At 43.9% G+C, this 22814-nt stretch overlaps 1 protein-coding gene across 2 annotated transcripts in view; it reads left to right on the top strand.

Annotated features, from left to right (window-relative positions):
* Nucleotides 1–22814, top strand: part of ABTB3 (ankyrin repeat and BTB domain containing 3) — a 197622-nt gene that overhangs the window by 127133 nt on the left and 47675 nt on the right. For both annotated transcript variants that reach the window (XM_073567817.1, XM_073567816.1), the window contains one exon: nucleotides 20111–20263. In XM_073567817.1, the coding sequence (XP_073423918.1) occupies nucleotides 20111–20263 (153 nt within the window). The remainder of the gene's footprint in view (nucleotides 1–20110; nucleotides 20264–22814) is intronic.

Genomic DNA, 22814 nt, shown 5'->3' with positions numbered 1-22814 from the left:
ATCATGTGAGGTTCAAATCAGCAGTCAGGGATAAATTTAAATCAGGCAAAAGGAGAAATTCCCAAAAGGCCTTCACCACTCCTACTCACACAATAGGCCCGATGTTTCGATGTCTCATTAGGGGCCCACAATGAAATTGGCTGTAAAGCGAAACCATTTTTTCCGCGCTGTTACCAGGAAGGTGCCCACAGAGTTTGTCATCTCAGATCCTTAGCATACTATATGGCACTAGTATTTGGACGTCATGTGGTGGTACTATTTTGTAGCTGTGAGTCACTACTCTGTGTGCACCATATTGCTGTATTTTTTTTTATATGTTTATAGTGTAGCAGGGAGGGAAATGCTGCTTCCTACACCTTTGAGTCGGACTTCACGCAGCTCTAAACAATCTTTGCATCCATGAACCAAAAGCGTCAGGAAAAAATAAGCACCCCCCCCGAACCTCATACACCATTTCTTACAAGGTGATGACTGTTTTTTGCATATGAAACTCTATCTCATTTGAAAGATAATGTGATAAATAGGTAACCTGCAAATCAATGCATTTTAAGATGATGTTGTCTTATCCCTGAAACATCTCTCCAAAAGGTCGGCACTATATGTTTCCCTACTTTCTGTGTGACGTACTTTCCTCTGCCCATTGTCAAGTTTCATCCATATCTAGCAGCAGAGAATCAGAGGCTGGTTGTAGGAAGTGGGCCGGGCCCTTTGTCTCTCTACAGATAGCTGGGGTGGGTCTTCCTCTGTGTACAGGAAGTGAGAGTGAGACTTTGCCTCTATGCAGGAAGTAGAGCTGGTCTTTGTCTCTCACTACAGGAAGTGGGGTTGGTTTTTGTCTCTCACTACAAGAAGTAGAGCTGGTCTTTGTCTCTCACTACAGGAAGTGGGGTTGGTTTTTGTCTCTCACTACAAGAAGTAGAGCTGGTCTTTGTCTCTCACTACAGGAAGTGGGGCTGGTCTTTGTCTCTCACTACAAGAAGTAGAGCTGGTCTTTGTCTCTCACTACAGGAATTGGGGCTGGTTTTTGTCTCTCACTACAAGAAGTAGAGCTGGTCTTTGTCTCTCACTACAGGAAGTGGGGCTGGTCTTTGTCTCTCACTACAGGAAGTGGAGCTGGTATTTGTCTCTCACTACAGGAAGTGGGGCTGGTCTTTGTCTCTCACTACAAGAAGTAGAGCTGGTCTTTGTCTCTCACTACAGGAATTGGGGCTGGTTTTTGTCTCTCACTACAGGAAGTGGGGCTGGTCTTTGTCTCTCACTACAGGAAGTGGAGCTGGTCTTTGTCTCTCACTACAAGAAGTAGAGCTGGTTTTTGCCTCTCACTACAGGAAATGGGGCTGGTCTTTGTCTCTCACTACAGGAAGTTGAGCTGGTATTTGTCTCTCACTACAGGAAGTGGAGCTGGTATTTGTCTGTCACTACAGGAAGTGGGGCTGGTCTTTGTCTCTCACTACAGGAAGTGGAGCTGGTCTTTGTCTCTCACTACAGGAAGTGGAGCTGGTATTTGTCTCTCACTACAGGAAGTGGAGCTGGTATTTGTCTGTCACTGCATGAAGTGGAGCTGGTATTTGTCTCTCACTACAGGAAGTGGGGCTGGTTTTTGTATCTCACTACAGGAAGTAGATCTGGTATTTGTCTCTCACTAAAGGAAGTGGGCGTGATATTTGTCTCTTACTACAGGAAGTGCGGCTGGTATTTGTTGATCACTACAGGAAGTGTAGCTAGTATTTGTCTCTCACAACAGGAAGTGGGGCTGGTCTTTGTCTCTCACTACAAGATGTAGAGCTGGTATTTGTCTCTCACTACAGGAAGTGGGGCTGGTCTTTGTCTCTCACTACAGGAAGTAGGTCTGATATTTGTCTCTCACTACAGGAAGTGGGCGTGATATTTGTCTCTCACTACAGGAAGTGCGGCTGGTATTTGTCTCTCACTACAGGAAGTGTAGCTGGTATTTGTCTCTCACAACAGGAAGTGGGGCTGGTATTTGTCTCCCATTACAGGAAGTGGGGCTGGTCTTTGTCTCTCACTACAAGAAGTGAGGCTGGTATTTGTCTCTCACTTCAGGAAGTGGGGCTGGTATTTGTCTCCCATTACAGGACGTGGGGCTGGTCTTTGTCTCTCACTACAGGAAGTGGGGCTGGTCTTTGTCTCTCACTATAGGAAGTGGGGCTGGTCTTTGTCTCCCATTACAGGAAGTGGGGCTGGTCTTTGTCTCTCACTTCAGGAAGTGGGGCTGGTATTTGTCTCCCATTACAGGAAGTGGGGCTGGTCTTTGTCTCTCACTATAGGAAGTGGGGCTGGTCTTTGTCTCTCACTATAGGAAGTGGGGCTGGTCTTTGTCTCTCACTACAGGAAGTGGGGCTGGTCTTTGTCTCTCACTATAGGAAGTGGGGCTGGTCTTTGTCTCCCATTACAGTAAGTGGGGCTGGTCTTTGTCACTACAAGAAGTGGGGCTGGTATTTGTCTCTCACTACAGGAAGTGGGGTTGGTATTTGTCTCCCATTACAGGAAGTGGGGCTGGTCTTTGTCTCTCACTACAGGAAGTGGGGCTGGTCTTTGTCTCACTACAGGAAGTGGGGCTGGTCTTTGTCTCCTATTACAGGAAGTGGGGCTGGTCTTTGTCTGTCACTACAAGAAGTGGGGCTGGTATTTGTCTATCGCTACAAGAAGTGGGGCTGATAATTGTCTCTCACTACAGAAGTGGGGCTGGTATTTGTCTCTCACTACAGGAAATGGAGCTGGTATTTGTCTCCCATTACAGGAAGTTGGGCTGGTCTTTTGTCTCACTACAGGAAATTGGGCTGGTCTTTGTCTCTCACTACAGGAAGTTGGGCTGGTCTCTCACTACAAGAAGTGGGGCTGGTATTCCTCTCTCACTACAGGAAGTGGGGCTGGTATTTGTCTCTCACTACAGAAGTGGGGCTGCTCTTTGTCTCTCGGCTCTCCTGTTTTTCACACTGCATACAGGCATAATAGAGAAGCTGACTTCAATTCAGGGTAGGCACAATACAGGGCATACTGGCAAATAAGTGAAAGAAAGTACCTGTGCCATCAGTGCTGGCAGAATGCTGCGGAATAGGAACTGCCCATGCAGATAGAGTGGATAGCAAGTTACAGAGCACATGATTTGGGGCAGTACCTCAGCTTATTTATCTGGTATGTGCACCAAAAGCAGTTTTAACTTATTGTGGGGAGATCATGACCATTGTCCAGGAGTTGGGACAGTTGGCAACTATGCTATAATGCCTGAAAATAGAAGACCAGTGCTAGCACTCCAAAAGTATAGGCTTTGTGCAGGGCTGTAAGTGTAGGGTCCCATAAGAAATTCTCTGACAAATCTTTTATAGTGATGTAGTCCTAGAATTCTTTGAAATAGGAATCGTCATATAATTCATGACGTACAGTGTTTCTCTAAAATGTAATTTCCATTTCACTTGAGGCAAATAGAAGCATAATTTCAATCACTGAAAAATATGTTTAATATCCTGGGTGACGTCTCCAATTCCAGAAGAGACCTCTACTCTATAAGCTAATTAATGACATAACTCATGTCTGCGATGTAAAACACACGATGAAAGCTGCTTGTGAAAATTCACAGATGGCAGAAGGAATAAAAAACAAAACAAACAGAAACATGAAAATCTGCTTCTGATGATGTTATTCTCTCCAGTTTCAAACTTTTTCTTGTTAATGTGACTTACAGCGTATCCATCTTCTTATCTTAAAGGGACATGTATTTATTTAGGTGGTTCTATGTCGCGCTATGTTAATTGGACATCAGAAGAGCGCGCTGCAGCCCCTAGAGGAGGGGATTTTGGAGCTGCCAAGGCAGTGTCACAAAAACTAGGAGAGGAGACACATTACATTCCCCCCACCTTTTCCTTTGCCGAAATGTATTCAGCTGGTGTATGGAGTATGATGTGTATGAACTTGGTATTGGAAAAACACTTCATTTTTTTCATATGGACTCTATGAAGTTTTTTTTTAACATGCCAAATTCAGAGAGACCTTAATAAGCCCTGATGACAATTCTTCCAATTATTTCATATCAGACTCCAATTCCATCCTAACCAAGTTCTCATACATGTTTCATTCTTTGTCATAACCTTCTCTTATGTATGATGTATGATTACAACAAGGCTTCTCTAGTGCTGCACCAAGCCTCTCGATCTTTCTTCCTCACTTCCGCTATTAAGCTATTTATTGAACACCTACGAAATTAGGATTCTTCCATCTCCCTCTCCATCTTGATATTGAATCTAGTGTCTGTATCTATTTGATTATTTTTATATTATTTGCCACAGTATCAAAGGTGTAGCTAGGGGTACAGCACAGGGGGGAAGAAAACACATCAGAGTGGGCCCCTAACCTAGATAATCAAGTTTACAATTAAAGAAGTTCTCCCTAATTATACCTCACCAGATGATAGAGGAGTTACTAAATAAAATACACTATACAAAGACCAAAACCAGTAATACTGCCATACAGTCCCCATTTAGTGGTAGATACCATTCCTGCAGACCATATAATAGATTACAGTACAGTTACCGGTATATGCAGTGACTTACAAGTGACGTTCCTTCTGTTGGGGTCATTCATTCTTCCTTTCTTTTCCATCTGGCCCAGACCGTCACAAAAACTTCTGTCAGCCATTACTTGTCTTCAGAGTTTACAATTCAAATACATGTGATTTTTTCACATTTTCAGCACCGTACTCACCTAATTTACCCACCTGTTACCTTTATTTGTCCCTTTTACTGGATTTGCTGGTGGAGGGGTGTTCCTCTTAGTGCCTCACATAGTACTAATGCCAACCTTTGTGCTCCCTAAAAATATTCAGACCCCTTTACATTTTTCACTCGTTGTTTCATTGCAGCCATTTGGTAAACTAAAACTAGTTCATTTTTTCCTCATTAATGTACACTCTGCATCCAATCTTGACTGAAAAAAAAACAGAAATGTAGAAAGTTTTGCAAATTTATTAAAAAAGAAAAACTGAAATATCACATGGTCATAAGTATTTACACCCTTTGCTCAGTATTGAGTAGAAGCACCCTTTTGAGCTAGTACAGCCATGAGTCTTCTTGGGAATGATGCAACAAGTTTTTCACACCTGGATTTGGGGATCCTCTTCCATTCTTCCTTTCAGATCCTCCCCAGTTCCATCAGGTTGGATGGTGAACGTTGGTGGACAGCCATTTTCAGATCTCTCCAGAGATGCTCAATTGGGTTTAGGCCAGGGCTCTGGCTGGGCCAGTCAGGAATGTTCACAGAGGTGTTCTGAAGCCACTCCTTGGTTATTTAAGCTGTGTGCTTAGGGTCATTTTCTTGTTGGAAGGTGAACTTTCGGCCAAGTCTGAGGTCCAGAGCACTCTGGAAGAGGTTTTCATCCAGGATATCTCTGTACCTGGCCGCATTCATGTTTCCTTTAATTGCAACAAGTTGTCCTGACCCTGCAGCTGAAGAACACCCCCATAGCCACCACCATGTTTCACTGTTGGGATGGTATTGGGCAGGTGATGAGCAGTGCCTGGTTTTCTCCACACATACTGCTTAGAATTATCACCAAGTTCTATATTCGTCTCATCAGACCACAGAATATTATTTCTCTTAGTCTGGGAGTCCTTCATGTGTTTTTTAGCAAACTCTATGCAGGCTTTCATATGACATGCACTGTGAGCTGTGAGGTCTTTTCAAAGTGCTTTATGATCCATGTAGTGCTGGACATCTGTTTATCTGACCACAACATTTTATTGGGTCCTGCTGTCTCAATTTAGTTTGATTGATTAACGACAAGAGAGAGAGCACAAAAAAAAAATCTAAGCCTTAGCCTCCTATATATTCAGACATAGCTTGGGGGAACATTTATACAGGGGGCATTTATGCACATGTAATCGAAGTATATGTATCAAAGTACTGGCAGTTATAACATGGCAGTTAGACAGGGCAGGAGACAGGTAAGACAAACAAACAAATAAATAAATCTTTTCCCTGTACATTTGGAGTACAACAAATATATACCATATGCATTTGTGTAATTTATAACCTGGCCGCTGCATTCACACACATCCACCGCCCTGGCATTAACTCTCTACACTCCATCCATATCGGCCCCTCGCTCCTTTCCTCTCCTATGTATAGCACTCACGCTCTTTTTCACATTGTTAAATTGCACAGATCCATTCAGTCCCACCATTCAACATAAGAGACGCTCTCACAAATCACTTAACCATCTGCTCACTCTTTCTATCCTCCTTCTCCTAGTCGCTGGAGACATTGCTCTCAACCCTGGTCCCCCATGTTTTAGAAAGTCAAACCCCCCAACTGCTACCCTCAGAAACCCCTCTAATCTTATTAATATTCCCTGCATGCCTTCTGTCTCTCTTAATTGTGCACTTTGGAATTCTCGCTCAGTGTGTAACAAACTCTCCTTCACTCATGACTTTTTGCTTTCTAATTCTCTTAACCTCCTGGCTCTTACTGAAACCTGGATCCAGCAGTCAGACACTACCGCTGCTGCTGCTCTTTCACATGGTGGACTACACTTCTCTCATACCCCAAGATCAGACAATAGAGCAGGTGGAGGCGTTGGTCTGCTCCTATCACCAAAATGTACCTTTCAGGTTGTCACTCAACTACCCTCACTAGTCTTCCCTTCTTTTGAGGTCCATGCTGTCAGACTCTACACCCCCTTCTCCATGCGAGTGGCGGTGGTGTATCGTCCTCCTGGCCCCTCCCATCATTTCCTGGATCATTTTGCCACTTGGCTTCCACATTTTCTCTCCTGTGACATCTCCACCCTGATCATGGGCGATTTCAACATCCCCATTGCTCTTCCCCTCTCCCCATCTGCTACTCACCTTTTATCTCTAACCTCCTCGTTCGGCCTTTCGCAGCTTACTAATTCTCCAACGCATGAAGACGGAAACTCCCTCGACTTGGTCTTCTCTCGGCTTTGTGCAGTGGATGATTTTGCAAACTCCCCTCTCCCGCTCTCTGATCACAACCTTCTTTCATTCTCTATCAAGAACTGCCAGGCTGCTCAGGTCACCCCCACTGTCCATACTTATAGAAACATACAGGCCATTAACACCCAGAAACTTATGAAGAACTTGCGGTCTTCATTGGCCCCTATCTCCTCCCTCTCATGTCCTGATTCTGCATTGAAGCATTACAATGAAACACTTCAAAGTGCCCTGGATGAATTTGCACCTCCTATACATAGAACACCACAACACAGACCGCGACAACCCTGGCACACTCTGCAAACACGTTTCCTGCAGCGGTGCTCCAGGTGCGTTGAACGTCTGTGGAGAAAATCCAATCTACACGAAGATTTCATCCATTATAAGTTTATGCTTAGAACATACAACACTGCCCTTCACCTATCAAAACAAACCTATTTCAACACCCTCATCACCTCACTGTCCAATAACCCGAAACGTCTCTTTGACACTTTTCATTCTCTACTCAACCCAAGAGTAAAGGCCCCAACCACGGAGCTCCGAACTGATGATCTGGCCAATTACTTCAAAGAAAAAATTGACCAGATCTGACAGGAAATTATCTCCCAATCACCTCATACCATGCACTGTCCTCCCTCCCCCACTGCATCTAGCTTACTCTCTGATTTTGAACCAGTCACAGAAGAAGTAAGCATGCTCCTTGCATCTTCTCGCCCAACCACTTGCATCAGTGACCCATTTCCGTCACATCTCCTCCAGTCCCTTTCCCCTGCTGTCACCCCTCACCTAACTAAAATATTTAACCTCTCTCTCTCTTCTGGTATCTTTCCCTCCTCATTTAAGCATGCCATCATACATCCACTACTTAAAAAACAATCCCTCGACCAAAACTGTGCCGCTAACTATAGACCTGTCTCTAATCTTCCCTTCATCTCTAAACTCCTGGAACGCCTGGTCCACTCCCGTCTTATCCGCTATCTCTCTGATAACTCTCTTCTCCACCCTCTCCAATCCGGTTTCCGCTCTTTACACTTTAATGAAACTGCCCTCACTAAAGTCTCTAATGAATTACTAACAGCTAAATCTAATGGTCATTACTCCATGCTAATTCTCTTGGATCTCTCTGCAGCATTCGACACTGTGGATCATCAGCTCCTCCTCACTATGCTCCGTTCCATTGGCCTCAAGGACACCGTTCTCTCCTGGTTCTCCTCCTATCTCTCTGACCGCTCCTTTACTGTATCTTTTGCCAGTTCCTCCTCCTCTCACCTTTCCCTTACTGTTGGGGTTCCTCAAGTATCGGTTCTAGGCCCCCTCCTCTTCTCTTTGTACACTGCCCCTATTGGTCAAACAATCAGTAGATTTGGTTTCCATCTCTATGCTGATGACACCCAATTATACGCTTCTTCTCCTGACATCACGCCAGCCTTTCTAGAAAACACCGGCGATTGTCTAAACGCTGTGTCTAACATCATGTCCTCACTATATCTGAAACTGAACCTGTCAAAGACTGAACTCCTTGTGTTTCCTCCCGCTACTAATGTACCTATACCCAACATTGCCATTTCCGTGTGTGGTTCCACTATTACTCCCCAGCAACAGGCCCGCTGTCTTGGGGTCATACTTGATTCCGAGCTTTCCTTTGTCCCCCACATACGATCACTGGCTCGCTCTTGTCATCTGCACCTCAAAAACATTTCTAGAATTCGACCTTTTCTTACTTTTGACTCTGCAAAAACTCTTACTGTTTCTCTTATTCATTCTCGTCTTGACTATTGTAACTCTCTTCTAATCGGTCTCCCTCTTACCAAACTCTCCCCTCTCCAATCTGTCTTGAATGCTGCAGCCAGGATCATATTCCTCACCAGTCGTTTCACCGATGCCTCTACCTTGTGCCAGTCATTACACTGGCTACCCATCCACTCCAGAATTCAGTATAAACTTATTACCCTCACCCACAAAGCCCTCCATGGCTCAGCACCACCCTACATCTCCTCCCTTGTTTCAGTATACCACCCTACACGCGCCCTCCGTTCTGCTGATGACCTGAGGTTAGCATCCTCAATAATCAGAACCTCCCACTCCCGTCTCCAAGACTTTACACGTGCTGCGCCAGTTCTTTGGAATGCACTTCCCAGGTCAATACGATTAGTCCCCAATCCCCACAATTTTAAGCGTGCTCTGAAAACTCATTTATTCAGATTGGCCTATCGCCTCAACACATTAACCTAATCTATCCCTGTGTGGCACAGCCAAAAGTTTTACCATAACCAGGTTCCCCGCATCATGTTCCCACATGCTTTATGCATCCATTAGCCCTCTGTGTCTGTACTGATACACACTTAACATTATGGCTGGTCCATACAATCAGGGCAATTGTTACCACCCACCTTTCTTGTCTACCTCTTTCCTCATAGACTGTAAGCTTGCGAGCAGGGCCCTCATTCCTCTTGGTATCTGTTATAATCTACTGTATGTGATTATTGTTATGCTGTAATGTCTATCGTCTGTACAAGTCCCCTCTGAAATGTAAAGTGCTGCGGAATATGTCGGCGCTATAAAAATAAAATTTATTATTATATAGACAGGTGTTTGCCTTTACAGATCAAGTCCTATCAGTTGAATTAAACACCGCTGGACTCCAAGGAAGGAGTAGAATCATCTCAAGGAGGATCACAAGGAAATGGGCAGCATGTGACTTAAATATGCGTGTCTGAGCAAAGGGTCTGAATACTTATGACCATGTGATATTTCAGTTTTTATTTATTAATACATTTGCAAAAAATTCTACATTTCTGTTTTTTTATGTCAAGATGGGGTGCAGAGTACATTAATGACAAAGAAAAATGAACTTTTTTGACTTTTCCAAATGGCTGCAATGAAACAACGAGTGAAAAATGTAAAGGGGTCTGAATACTTTCCGTACCCACTGTACAAAACAGAGTATGGTGGGGCAGGGAGTCCATGGCTCCCCGCTCTATTTCAGGGTGTAACTTTAAGAGCGTCCAATGCATGCTAATAGAGTTTTGTGCACATGACGCTTCAGATGGGTCCCACTGTGTCAGTCTTCCCCCTTGCCCTACAGTACGGTATTCTCACTTCATCTGATTTCTGCACAAATAATTATATTATTATATAAATATTCTTATTATACATATCATTTTAAATATGTATATGTAATGGAATTTTTGTCTCGATAGAATATTTTTGGAGAAATGAATAAAAAAAATTGTGCAAAGAAGAATGAGATAAGTTGTCCACAGGAACCAATCAAGTCAGAGCTTTCCCATCCTGCCTTAGAAAAGCTGCGATTTGATTGGCTGTTATAGACACCGCCCTTGTTTTTGTTTGGACTTTTTGTAATTAGTATTTCTTTTTTTTTTTCTTTTTATTAAATCCCATGTTTCTTGACTTCTTAGAATTTCTTTAGAGAAGTCACTGTGGGATGTGGTTGGTTATGCAGTAAGTACTCTTTTTTTTTATCCATTCCTCTTAAATCTGTGGTTTATTTTGGAAAGGGCCGAGATTTGTTTGGGTTACCCTGTAAAATGTGCACAGATGTAAGTCAACACAAGAGAAAATTGAAAAAAATATATATTTTGGAGACGTGCCCAGACGGAATCATTCGGACGCATTTTTTTCTTATAGTGTTTTATAGTAGCAGAAAAATTAATTGGATTTCTAAAAATTTTTTGAACTTTTTTATTTCGCATTTATGCATTTTTTAAATTTTTTTTTTTACTTGTACTGAATTGCTTTATTTTTATTTTGTTTCTTTTTTACTTGTGATAAAAAAAAAATATATATATATATATATATATATATATATATCAATTCTTTCAGGTCATGTTAACACATAATGCAAATGCTTCATTTTCTTTCCTGTTTTTTTTTTTTCCTGCAAAATATACGCAACTGTCTTATCTAATTTTTGCTGTGCTTTTTTCTTTTGTACGCTGCTTTTTTTTTGTGCAGATTTGAATCAGCGTACGGTATTTAATATGCATTTTTAATGTAAATTTTTTTCAGGTTACCCATAGAAGTCTATAGAGGAAAAAAAGAAACGCTCTGAAAAATTCACATAAAAGCACAATAGGCAGGGGTTTTTATGAAATCATATGTAAATTTGCTTGCACAGTTATACTCAACAGATTTTCAACATAAAAAACGTACAGGATAAAAACGCAGCGGAAAAAAACCGCACGTGGGAACATGACTTCGGTGTTTTTTTTACAACATTTTTTCCCAATGAGATCAAAATGGGTTAGCGCCACAAAAAACAAACCAAAAATGGAACAAAAATAGGTGTAATTTTTCGCTATAGTTTTCTTGTCTTAGCCTGCCAAAATATATAAAAATGCAGAAAAAAAGCTAAGATTAAAATGAAAACAACAATCACTTCAATGAGTTCACTGGAAATCTTAGACAAATATTTCTACGTAGAGTCGTCGATCTTGAGTGTCCTTTATGCCCAATGTGTTTCCCAACTTATAGGTCAAAGTCCTTGTACTCGAGCGCTCATTTGGAAGAGGTGTCTCCTGAACATTCAGCTGACAACCATCTCATTTTTATGGCCGGATGAAAAAATCCTTTGGTCCCAATTTAGAGAACAAATGGACTTTGCAACTGCTGAATCCTTGACATCAGGGCTGTGGAGTCGGTAAGCCAAACCTCTGACTCCGACTCCTCAATTTCCATGACACCGACTCCAACTCCGACTCCACCAAAATGGGCTCCGACTTCGACTCCACAGCCCTGCCAGGGCTATGGAGTCAGTAAGCCAAACCTCCGACTCCAACGCCTCAATTTCCATGACTCCAACTCCGACTCCACCAAAATAGGCTCCGACTCCAACTCAACAGCCCTGCCAGGGCTATGGAGTCAGTAAGCCAAACCTCCAACTCCTCAATTTCCATGACTTCAACTCCGACTCCACCAAAATGGGCTCCGACTCCAACTCATCAGCCCTGCCAGGGCTATGGAGTCAGTAAGCCAAACCTCCGACTCCAACTCCTCAATTTCCATGACTCCAACTCCGACCCCACCAAAATGGGCTCCGACTCCAACTCATCAGCCCTGCCAGGGCTATGGAGTCAGTAAGCCAAACCTCTGACTCCAACTCCTCAATTTCCATGACTTCAACTCCGACTCCACCAAAATGGGCTCCGACTCCAACTCATTAGCCCTGCCAGGGCTATGGAGTCAGTAAGCCAAACCTCCGACTCCAACTCCTCAATTTCCATGACTCCAACTCCGACTCCACCAAAATGGGCTCCGACTCCAACTCATCAGCCCTGCTAGGGCTGTGGAGTCGGTAAGCCAAATCTCCGACTCCAACTCCGACTCTTCAATTTCCATGACACCAACTCCAACTCCACCAAAATGGGCTTCGACTCCACGACTCCAACTCCGTCTCCACAGCCCTGCTTGACATCTGCATTTGAGGCCCCTCCATAGAAATCGACGGATTGAACCAATATACATATACAAGGTTTTCACCCGGCTTAAGGTTTGGGCTGCTCGGTGGCTTTGGCACAGGTCGTTGGTCAATGGCGCTGTGATCGAAGCGCAGTTGCGAAAAAGTTGTAACCAGTTGGACTTTTTGCACCTTACTTATCGGGGTACCTTGCGGGTGACAATGCAACCCCATTCACTTGCATTTTTGGCAGCTTAGAGTGATCGTTTACCTCGGTGCCAAACGGTCCCAGATGTCAGTAAACCTATCCATACATTTGCAAACCCTGCCAATTTTTGGCAGATCTGGCCAAGTTTGATCATCCATTGGGTTGTTTGTATGAACGATCTAATCGTCAGCTGGTGAGGTTTGAAAAAGTCACAGTCACAGATGATCGGACATGCACATCTAGTTTTAGCATGTCCAGCTAGTAAAAGTATACTTATTATTATTTAACAGCGTTCAGCTCAATCTCGAGCCATGTCGACTTGATGGATGAGCGATCTTTAGGAAGATCGATCTTCTGCAAGCCTTTGTAGGTCCACCAGGGTCTTCTCTGCCGGTATCTTGATTATATCAAGCCATGTTGCTGGTCTTCCTCTCCACCTTGTTCCTTCTACACTTCCGACCATGTTAATGGGCGCCATAAAATTTGCCCGATCTGCCAATGATTTGCAGATAAGTATCTGATCATCAGACCAATCCTGCCTAGTGTCAGTTCAGTACGTGGATTGATAGGACCATCAGTGGAGAACTTGGCCAAAAGTCTGACGTCAGCAAGAGCAACGACAGGAAACATGCAGCGTCCAATCCTGAAAATCGTCTTTGTGCTCGTTATATATCCATGTCAATCCCGTTTATCTAGCAGTGCCGCTCTTGTCAGGGTCCCAAACCTCAGAGATAAGGAGTGAATGGCGGAGAGATACGGTGAGTGAATAGCTACTTGAGTTGAAGTAGGTGTTTTCCGTCCTTGTGACAAAGCCACATTCTCCGCGGTACGGCTGCTGTTGACAAGCGGGATCTGACACAGCTAAAGATAAAGTGTCCTTTATTTTTTAATGTCGTCATTGTATTATTAAACCGGTGTCCTACAATCAGCCGTATCTCTGACATGGACTCTTCACGTTCTTTAATTTCTAACAATACGGTCAGTCAGGCTGGGAGAACTGAGATTTATAGGGAGGCTGTCAGGATGATTACTAGTACAGGTATGGCTGTATCGGTTGAAGAAAAACAAGAAATGTTATACCCCAACCAGTGGCCCCTGGCTTTTGGCGGGCACCCACAGAGAAGAGGTAGCAGAAAGCTTTGGAAGCTGACAGAGTCCATTGAAGTACGTGGCCAGGTGACCTGATTGTCCCAACCTGAATTCTCTAAATGTCTCTGAGGGTTCAGTGATGGTCAATAGAGCAGATCTGTATTCCTCCAGCTGAGGTCGTGGTCCCTTAAGCTGACGTCTCGTAGAGTGTCAGATCTGTATTCCTTTGGTTAGAGCCTTGGTGCCGTGGCTACTGTCATGTAGAGTTCTCTGCAGAAGGATCGCGGTCCCTTTTTATACCCACATCTATCCTCCAGGCCATTATCCACAGGTTATAGGGAAGGTCGAATAAGGTCATCTCTCATTGTTTGAGTATTTAATCTGCATAGTTTGTCTTTCACTGCTTGCAGGTCAACAAGCTGCATGGACTGATACAATGTTTAATGAGCATATTAGCAAACATCAATTGTTCAATGACCCTGCATCCCTGTCCTCAAAGGATAGCAGCACAAAAAGCTGCAACATCAATTGAAGTGTCAATGTTCAAGATCATATGAACAATGGCTTATGTCTCCTGACCGGCTGAAAATGCATCTGGCATAATAAAGAATAAATGACGGGTCCTCACAGCCTGGAAGTGCATTAGGAGCATGTCAATAAACTGAGTGCTTCAACATGCCCCCAATACACTTCCACTTTTCATGTGGATTAAAAGCTCGATTTCTCAGCTTTCACACATCGGATTACTACAAAACAGGTATCATTTTTATTGCATCTATACTTCCTCACAGGTTTCCTTTTAAGAGTCGATAAAACTGTCCAGACTATTTTATCGAGAGGTATGGCTGTATAGATCCTGATACAACAATATAACTGACACCTGTTTTGTAGGCCATGTAGTATTTCTTGCTTTTCAGTTCCGGTGATACAGCTTTATATATTGCCTCTATATCTTCAGAGAGCAGGTCATTTCCATTCTTTTAATTTGACACTTGGCCACTCTCTAACTGAGCTGACTTAGATGGTTCAGTACTGACTTAGCTGGGTTTAAATGGCTAAACCAAGTTTTGCCTCCATAGTGACTCTCTCTGTTATGGGTGCACTGTGGCTCGCTCTGTTATGGGTGCACTGTGGCTCGCTCTGTTATGGGTGTGCCATGGCTCATTTTGTTATGGGTGCACTGTGGCTCGCTCTGTTATGGGTGCGCTGTGGCTCGCTCTGTTATGGGTGCACTGTGGCTCGCTCTGTTATGGGTGCACTGTGGCTCGCTCTGTTATGGGTGCACTGTGGCTCGCTCTGTTATGGGTGCTCTGTGGCTCGCTCTGTGATGGTGCACTGTGGCTCGCTCTGTTATGGGTGCACTGTGGCTCGCTCTGTTATGGGTGTGTTGTGGCTCGCTCTGTTATGGGTGCACTGTGGCTCGCTCTGTTATGGGTGCGCCGTGGCTCGCTCTGTTATGGGTGCACCGTGGCTTGCTCTGTTATGGGTGCACTGTGGCTCTCTCTGTTATGGGTGCATTGTGGCTCGCTCTGTTATGGGTGCGCTGTGGCTCGCTCTGTTATGGGTGCGCCGTGGCTCGCTCTGTTATGGGTGCACTGTGGCTCGCTCTGTTATGGGTGCGCCGTGGCTCGCTCTGTTATAGGTGCACCGTGGCTCGCTCTGTTATGGGTGCACTGTGGCTCGCTCTGTTATGGGTGCACTGTGGCTCGCTCTGTTATGGGTGCACTGTGGCTCGCTCTGTGATGGGTGCACTGTGGCTCGCTCTGTGATGGGTGCACTGTGGCTCGCTCTGTTATGGGTGCGCTGTGGCTCGCTCTGTTATGGGTGCGCTGTGGCTTGCTGTTATGGGTGCACTGTGGCTCGCTCTGTGATGGTGCACTGTGGCTCGCTCTGTTATGGGTGCTCGGTGGCTCGCTCTGTTATGGGTGCACCGTGGCTCGCTCTGTTATGGGTGCACCGTGGCTCGCTCTGTTATGGGTGCGCAGTGGCTCGCTCTGTTATGGGTGCACTGTGGCTCGCTCTGTGATGGGTGCACTGTGGCTCGCTCTGTTTGGGTGCGCTATGGCTCGCTCTGTTATGGGTGCGCTGTGGCTTGCTCTGTGATGGGTGCGCTGTGGCTCGCTCTGTTATGGGTGCGCAGTGGCTCGCTCTATGATGGGTGCGCTGTGGCTCGCTCTGTTATGGGTGCTCTGTGGCTCGCTCTGTTATGGGTGCTCTGTGGCTCGCTCTGTTATGGGTGCACTGTGGCTCGCTCTGTTATGGGTGCACCGCGGCTCGCTCTGTTATGGGTGCACCGTGGCTCGCTCTGTTATGGGCGCACTGTGGCTCGCTCTGTTATGGGCGCACTGTGGCTCGCTCTGTTATGGGTGCACTGTGGCTCGCTCTGTTATGGGTGCTCTGTGGCTCGCTCTGTTATGGGTGCTCTGTGGCTCGCTCTGTTATGGGTGCACTGTGGCTCGCTCTGTTATGGGTGCTCTGTGGCTCGCTCTGTTATGGGTGCACTGTGGCTCGCTCTGTTATGGGTGCTCTGTGGCTCGCTCTGTTATGGGTGCGCTGTAGCTCGCTCTATTATGGGTGCCCTGTGGCTCGCTCTGTTAAGGGTGCACTGTGGCTCGCTCTGTTATGGGTGCACTGTGGCTCGCTCTGTTATGGGTGCGCCGTGGCTCGCTCTGTTATGGGTGCACTGTGGCTCGCTCTGTAATTAGATTTAGACGCCCTTCAATCCATTTCTCACTGTGTCTTTGTCCTTTTGAAAGGTCATTTGTGTGCTGGTGAGATTTTCCTGGTCACCCAGGCCGCCCAGTATATGATCTGCTTGTCCATGTAATATATATGTGGCTCCTGAATATTTCAGCAAGGTCGCCTTGAAGGTGTCGTTAAGTGATCTGAAATATACATCTGTGATGTTGAGAGCATTGGTTTTCTGGGCAGGAAAATAAAGTGATGGCGGGTTAAGCACTATAGAGCGGTTTAGTATTGACCGGAGTAATTCAATCAGTGTCTCTACTTCTTGCCGGTAATGAAGGACAAGGTTGTAATAAATGTTTGGTGGTTAATTTGTGGTGCCCCTGAGGCTCAGTCGCCACAGAGGTACTGCACCTCCTCCTGAGGTATAGTACCCCACCATCCAGGTAAGGTGGAGACTCCTGATCACACTCCAACACCTGCACCCCACACCACAAAGTAGTGTAGCAAAGCACCTTCGGCGGCTCCCTGCTTGGAACACGAAACGTGCTGGGAGGTGGGTGGAGTTAGTTTACATTACAAGGAGCGGGAAGAGTTGAGGACGAGAGGTCAGTTGGTTAGAGAGTTGGAGAGGAGAAGATCCCCGGAGAGAGGGATGGAAGGATGGAGGTGCTGCAGCGGATCCCTGTGACCTGGGTCTGCTAGCACGGGAAGGGAAGAGAAAGAGCAACGTAGACTGAAAGCCTGATTCTCCATAGAAGGAAAGATTAGCACGGAACGTGAAGAGTAAGAGAGAACAGAGGACGTGGGTTAGAAGAGCACTCTTCCTAGAAGTTCTAAGCGCAAGGCCGGGGTCCGGTCCCCGAGGTTGTACGGATACTAATGGTCCTGCAGCAGACACCGGAGGAATAGAAGTAGTCACCACTTTATTCCCACACAAGACTTGGGGGCACAACAGCAACTGGATAGTGAGCCGGGACTTAGTAGCAAGGAGTCCCCGAAAGCAGGCTACAGCTGTCTGCCGTACAAGTAGAGTTCATAAGAACATCGGACAGGAGGAACCCCAGTGTAACTCAGTGCTAGGAGTACTTCACCTCAAGGCGCTATAAGAGGAGGCGTTCAGAAAGGCACATGTTGGCGGAGTGTTGGAAAGGAGTATTCCATCTGGCCTGGAGGTTGACTGAGTCCCTGACCCGGAGGACACGGCACGGATGCGGGCACCTGTACCTGCAACAGACTGTGAGTAAAGCTTTGCAACTACACGCCCTGGTGTCCTCCACTTATTCCTGCTCCATCCTGCCCGACAGTGCTGCATCGCCTGCGCCTGACACTACCCCCCATCTACGTGTCACTTCACCTACACTGCTCTGGGACTACAGCCTTGCCTGTGGAGGGCTATACCATCACTGCTGCACTACTCCATCAGTCCCAGAGGATCTGCATGCAGCGTCGGCTTACATCCACATTGCCGAACACCACAGAAGGCGTCACAAATCACTTATAAACTTTCATTACCACAAGCACACTGAAACAACCCCCTTTTACAATGGGCGCCCAGGGTCACGGGCCGGGTCACAGCTGCCGTGACATCTCCCATTGAAGCTCATAGGGCCCGGTACCGAGTACCCCACAGCCCTGGGAGGGCGACCCAAATTCATAAGAAAAGTTCATAGATCTTAAGAGATTCTCCTAGATTAGAGCGGAATGAAAAGTTATATTTCTTTGTATTCCTAACTCTCTTGCTGTCAGTGAATAAAGGTATTTTTTATTTATTTTTTTATAGCGCTCAACAAAACTTCTAGTAATAACAGCTGATCGTCGAGAGTTCCAGGATCTGTGATGATCACCTGACTGCTGACACCTGCCTTTATCAAGAAGCTGTCACCAGATCAGAAGTTGCCAGTTTTTTCTCTTATTTTATTCCCGCTCTTCCCCTGAGTATGTCGGTTTTTGATTTTTAAAAATCCGCCATATGGTTGCTGAGATATGGGCTTTTTTTTATCTAGTGATCATTTTTATGCAAAGCATTCTAAAGACACGCCCCTGAGGATCTTGTGAGACACTCTATTGTAAAGACCATAAAAATGATCTTTAAACAAATAGGTTAATATATCTAGAACTGAATGATGATTTAAGGAAAAAAATGCAGAATATTCAGGGAAGCACTGGAAATAAAATTAAGGGCAAAACTGTCCCCCCATTTGATCTACTGACAGGTCCTCATTAAGGCGTTTTTTACAATCATGCTCCTAGTACGGACCAGCCGTACAGAACACCTACAAAACCCTTATACTGTATATCCTTGAGGAGTCCAATGGGCAGTCCTAATTAGTATTCCTATATAATTGAAAATACTAGGACCGCCCACTGGACTCCTGGGCATAAAAGAAGCAGGAATTTAAATGAATAAAACACAAGTAAAAATGAATTCTTATCTACAAACCTGTAGATCAATTTGCTCAGCTCCTATGTTAATATTTTTTCAAAATTTCATGATCCCACAGGCATTGGAAAATTCTGCATTTTTGAAAAATACTTCTCTATCTTATTTGGCTACCTTCTTTCTTATACACCCTGCGGTACGTGCTGCTTCAAAACTCACTTTGTGCTCCTTTTAGACGCTGCTTTTAACTGCTGCTCGGCACGATCGGTACACTATGTTCAAACACGAGTACAAAAATTCAATTGTTCCTATGGGGGGCTTGAAGCGTAAAGAGGCTCGGACAGGGAAAGTACTGTACTTTGTTTGTAATTAGTGTACAGATATTGATATTGTCGAGTAGCAGTTGAAAGCAGCTTCTAAAGGAGCAGGAACTAGGAACAGAAACAGCAACTCAGCATAGTATTTTGGTAGCGAAAGAAGCAAAATAAAGTATTGAAGTATACTTAGAAAAGGCATAATTTTGCAATGCCTGGAAGGTAGTTAAATTATAGAAAAAACTCTTTAAATTGCAATTTAGCCCTAAGACTAAGGGGAAATATTATTTAAAGACAACCTATCAGGAGATCCAAAATAACCATTTTCTGGTATTACTTTACTCCCACCATTCTCCTGAGTATTTCGATTTTTATTTTTTTAAAATCCGCCATACGGTTCCAGAGATATGGGCCTTTTTATTTACCTAAAGACACGCCCCAGAGGATCCTGTGTGCCACGCCCCCTGGTGATGACCATACAAATGATCTCTAGATAAAAAAGGTCCATATCTCTGGAACCGTATGGCGGATTTAAAAAAAACAAAAACCGGAAAACTCAGGGGAGCAGTGAGAATAAGATAAGAACAAAAATCAGGTCACTTTTGACCTAGTGACAGGTCCCCTTTAAAACATGTTTGCAACGATATGTATGAAGGTGATACCTCCTAAATCCGTATCTGCATTGAATTAAGTCGTGGCGTCATCACACGCGGCAGCCGAGTTTCAGGAGGGGATTAACCAATATCCAAGTTGATCTGCATTAATATCATATAGCACGAGCCACAAAGCAGCGCCTCTCGGGAACATGTGCATTGAGTTACACTTCTGAGGAAATGGCGCACACTGTGCACAGGTCATCAGGCATCTTGTCAGCTGGAAATGTCCCATGATGCAATGCAGTGCGGGAACAGTGCCAACCGCAAGCGGGGGGGGGGGTCGCCAGCTGCGATCAATTTTCTTATCACATCTGAAGAAGGATTTAGTGATGGGAGAAAAATCAGGAATGTAACGCTGACCGATCTGGCATCTTTTTTTTCTTTCTCTTTACAGGCCGTTCCTGATGCTCCCGCCTTTAATGGAATGGATCCGCGTTGCTGTAGCTCATGCCGGATACCGCCGCAGCTTCTCCGTAGATAGCGACGACGTGCGACAGGCCGCCCGTCTTCTACTTCCAGGGGTAGACTGCGAACCACGGCAGCTAAAGTAAGTGCTCCCATGCAAATCGCAAACCCAATTGTTTTTTCGACTTAGACGAATGTATAACGGTTGTATTTTCTTACTGTGGGTTTCGGGCTTTACCGTAGGTCCTGTGACATGATTTGCGGCTGTTGTAACAAGAAAATACGGTTGTGTGAATTAGCCCTGAATATAGATAAGCGAAAAGATTTGCAGGGTGTCAGTAGTTTATGACTGCCCCTTATTTATATGGGGGGATCATCAAAAGTGCCCAACACAGCCTCTGAGGGGCCAGCTTTACCGCAGTGCCTGGTGCATGACATTAATAATAAAAGAAACCTCCATCGTCTGAGCTGAATCACATAGAAGCCATTGGTTATAAAGAATGATCTACACGGTACATGCAGCCACGGCCGGCCCGTGACCGGGAATTATATGTGCGGCTGTGCCGTACGTGCCAGGATAAAAATGAGCCTGTCCGTAAGCCGGAGCGCCCCGAGGGAGAAGCCCAATAGACGGAAGATGGATTTAGATACGCGGAGCGTGGGGTCACATCATTAATCAAACGTAGGAAAAAAATATATGGCTGTGACATACTCACGTATAACAGCTTCTCTTAGAACTTAGCATCTTGTCATTCCTCTGCTATTCCTCCTGGAAATCCATGCATAAATTAATAACTGGGTGTTACCATTACCTATGGGCCTTCCGATTCCGGAGCATCTGTTCTTAGATGCTTACATTGTGTTATTCCTCTGTTATTCCTCCTGGAAATAAGTTTTCATTTCTCTGTTATTGCTCCTGGAAATATAGAACAAATTAAAAAGAAGGCCATTTTCTTTACCCACGTTATAATGCCTGAGCTCCTTTTCTTATAACATTGTTTCATTCCTCAGTTATTCCTCCTGGAAATATATGAATAAATTAACAACTGGGCATTACAATGACACATGTAATCTCATCCTAACACTTTACATGGTGCCGTTTCTCTGTTATTCCTCCTGGAAATATTTGTATAAATTAGGAATTTAGCATTACCATTCACAACTTAGCACTTTGCATTGTGTCATTCCTCTATTATTCCTCATGGAAATTTATGACTAAATTAGCAACTAATCATTCGGAAGTGTCTTATGAGCAGAATTTGCTTTATTATTGTCCTCTGTTCTTCCTCCCCGAAATCCATGAATAAATGAACAATTGGGTGGAACCGTTACCCAGATAATCCCGGAGCATATTTTATTAGCATATTACATGGTGTTATTCCTCCTGGAAATAAATGAATAAATTACATCTTACATTGTGCTATTCCTCTGTTATTCCTCCTGGAAATACATGAATAAATTACATATTATATTGTGCTATTCCTCAGTTATTCCTCCTGGAAATACATGAATAAATTACATATTACATTGTTCTATTCCTCTGTTATTCCTCATGGAAAGACATGAATAAAATGCATATTACATTGTGCTATTCCTCTGTTATTCCTCCCGGAAACACATGAATAAATTGCATCTTACATTGTGCTATTCCTCTGTTATTCCTCCTGGAAATACATGACTACATTGCATATTACATTGTACTATTCCTCTGTTATTCCAAACTGGAAATACATGAATACATTACATATTACATTGTGCTATTCCTCTGTTATTCCTTATGGAAATATATGAATAAATTACATATTACATTGTGCTATTCCTCTGTTATTGCTCCTGGAAATACATGAGTAAATGACATATTACATTGTGCTATTCCTCTGTTATTCCTCATGGAAAGACATGAATAAATTACATATTACATTGTGCTATTCCTCTGTTATTCCTCCTGGAAATACATGAGTAAATGACATATTACATTGTGCTATTCCTCTGTTATTCCTCATGGAAAGACATGAATAAATTACATATTACATTGTGCTATTCCTCTGTTATTCCTCCTGGACATGTATTTATAAGTATCATATTACATTGTGCTATTCCTCTGTTATTCCTCCTGGAAATACATGACTAAATTACATATTTCATTATACTATTCTTCTGTTATTCCTCCCGGGAAATACATGAATACATTACATATTACATTGTGCTATTCCTCTTTTATTCCTCCTGGAAATACAAGAATACATTACATATTACATTGTGCTATTCCTCTGTTATTCCTCCTGGAAACACATGAATAAATTACATATTACACTGTGGTATTCCTCTGTTATGCCATTTATTCATGTCTTTACATATTACATTGTGCTATTCCTCTGTTATTCATCCTGGAAATGTATTAATACGTTTTACATTGTGCAATTCCTCTGTTATTCCTCCTGGAAATACATGAATAAATTACATATTACATTGTGCTATTCCTCTGTTATTCCTCCTGGAAATACATGAATAAATTACATATTACATTGTGCTATTCCTCTGTTATTCCTCCTGGAAACACATGAATAAATTACATATTTCATTATACTATTCTTCTGTTATTCCTTCCGGGAAATACATGAATACATTACATATTACATTGTGCTATTCCTCTGTTATTCCTCATGGAAATATATGAATAAATTACATATTAC

Source organism: Dendrobates tinctorius, unplaced genomic scaffold, assembly GCF_039654945.1.
Source record: "Dendrobates tinctorius isolate UK_male_01 unplaced genomic scaffold, ASM3965494v1 ptg000020l, whole genome shotgun sequence".
NCBI classification, from domain to species: domain Eukaryota; kingdom Metazoa; phylum Chordata; class Amphibia; order Anura; family Dendrobatidae; genus Dendrobates; species Dendrobates tinctorius.
The sequence above is the reverse complement of the archived record's forward strand: the minus strand, read 5'-3'. Positions and strand labels throughout refer to the sequence as shown.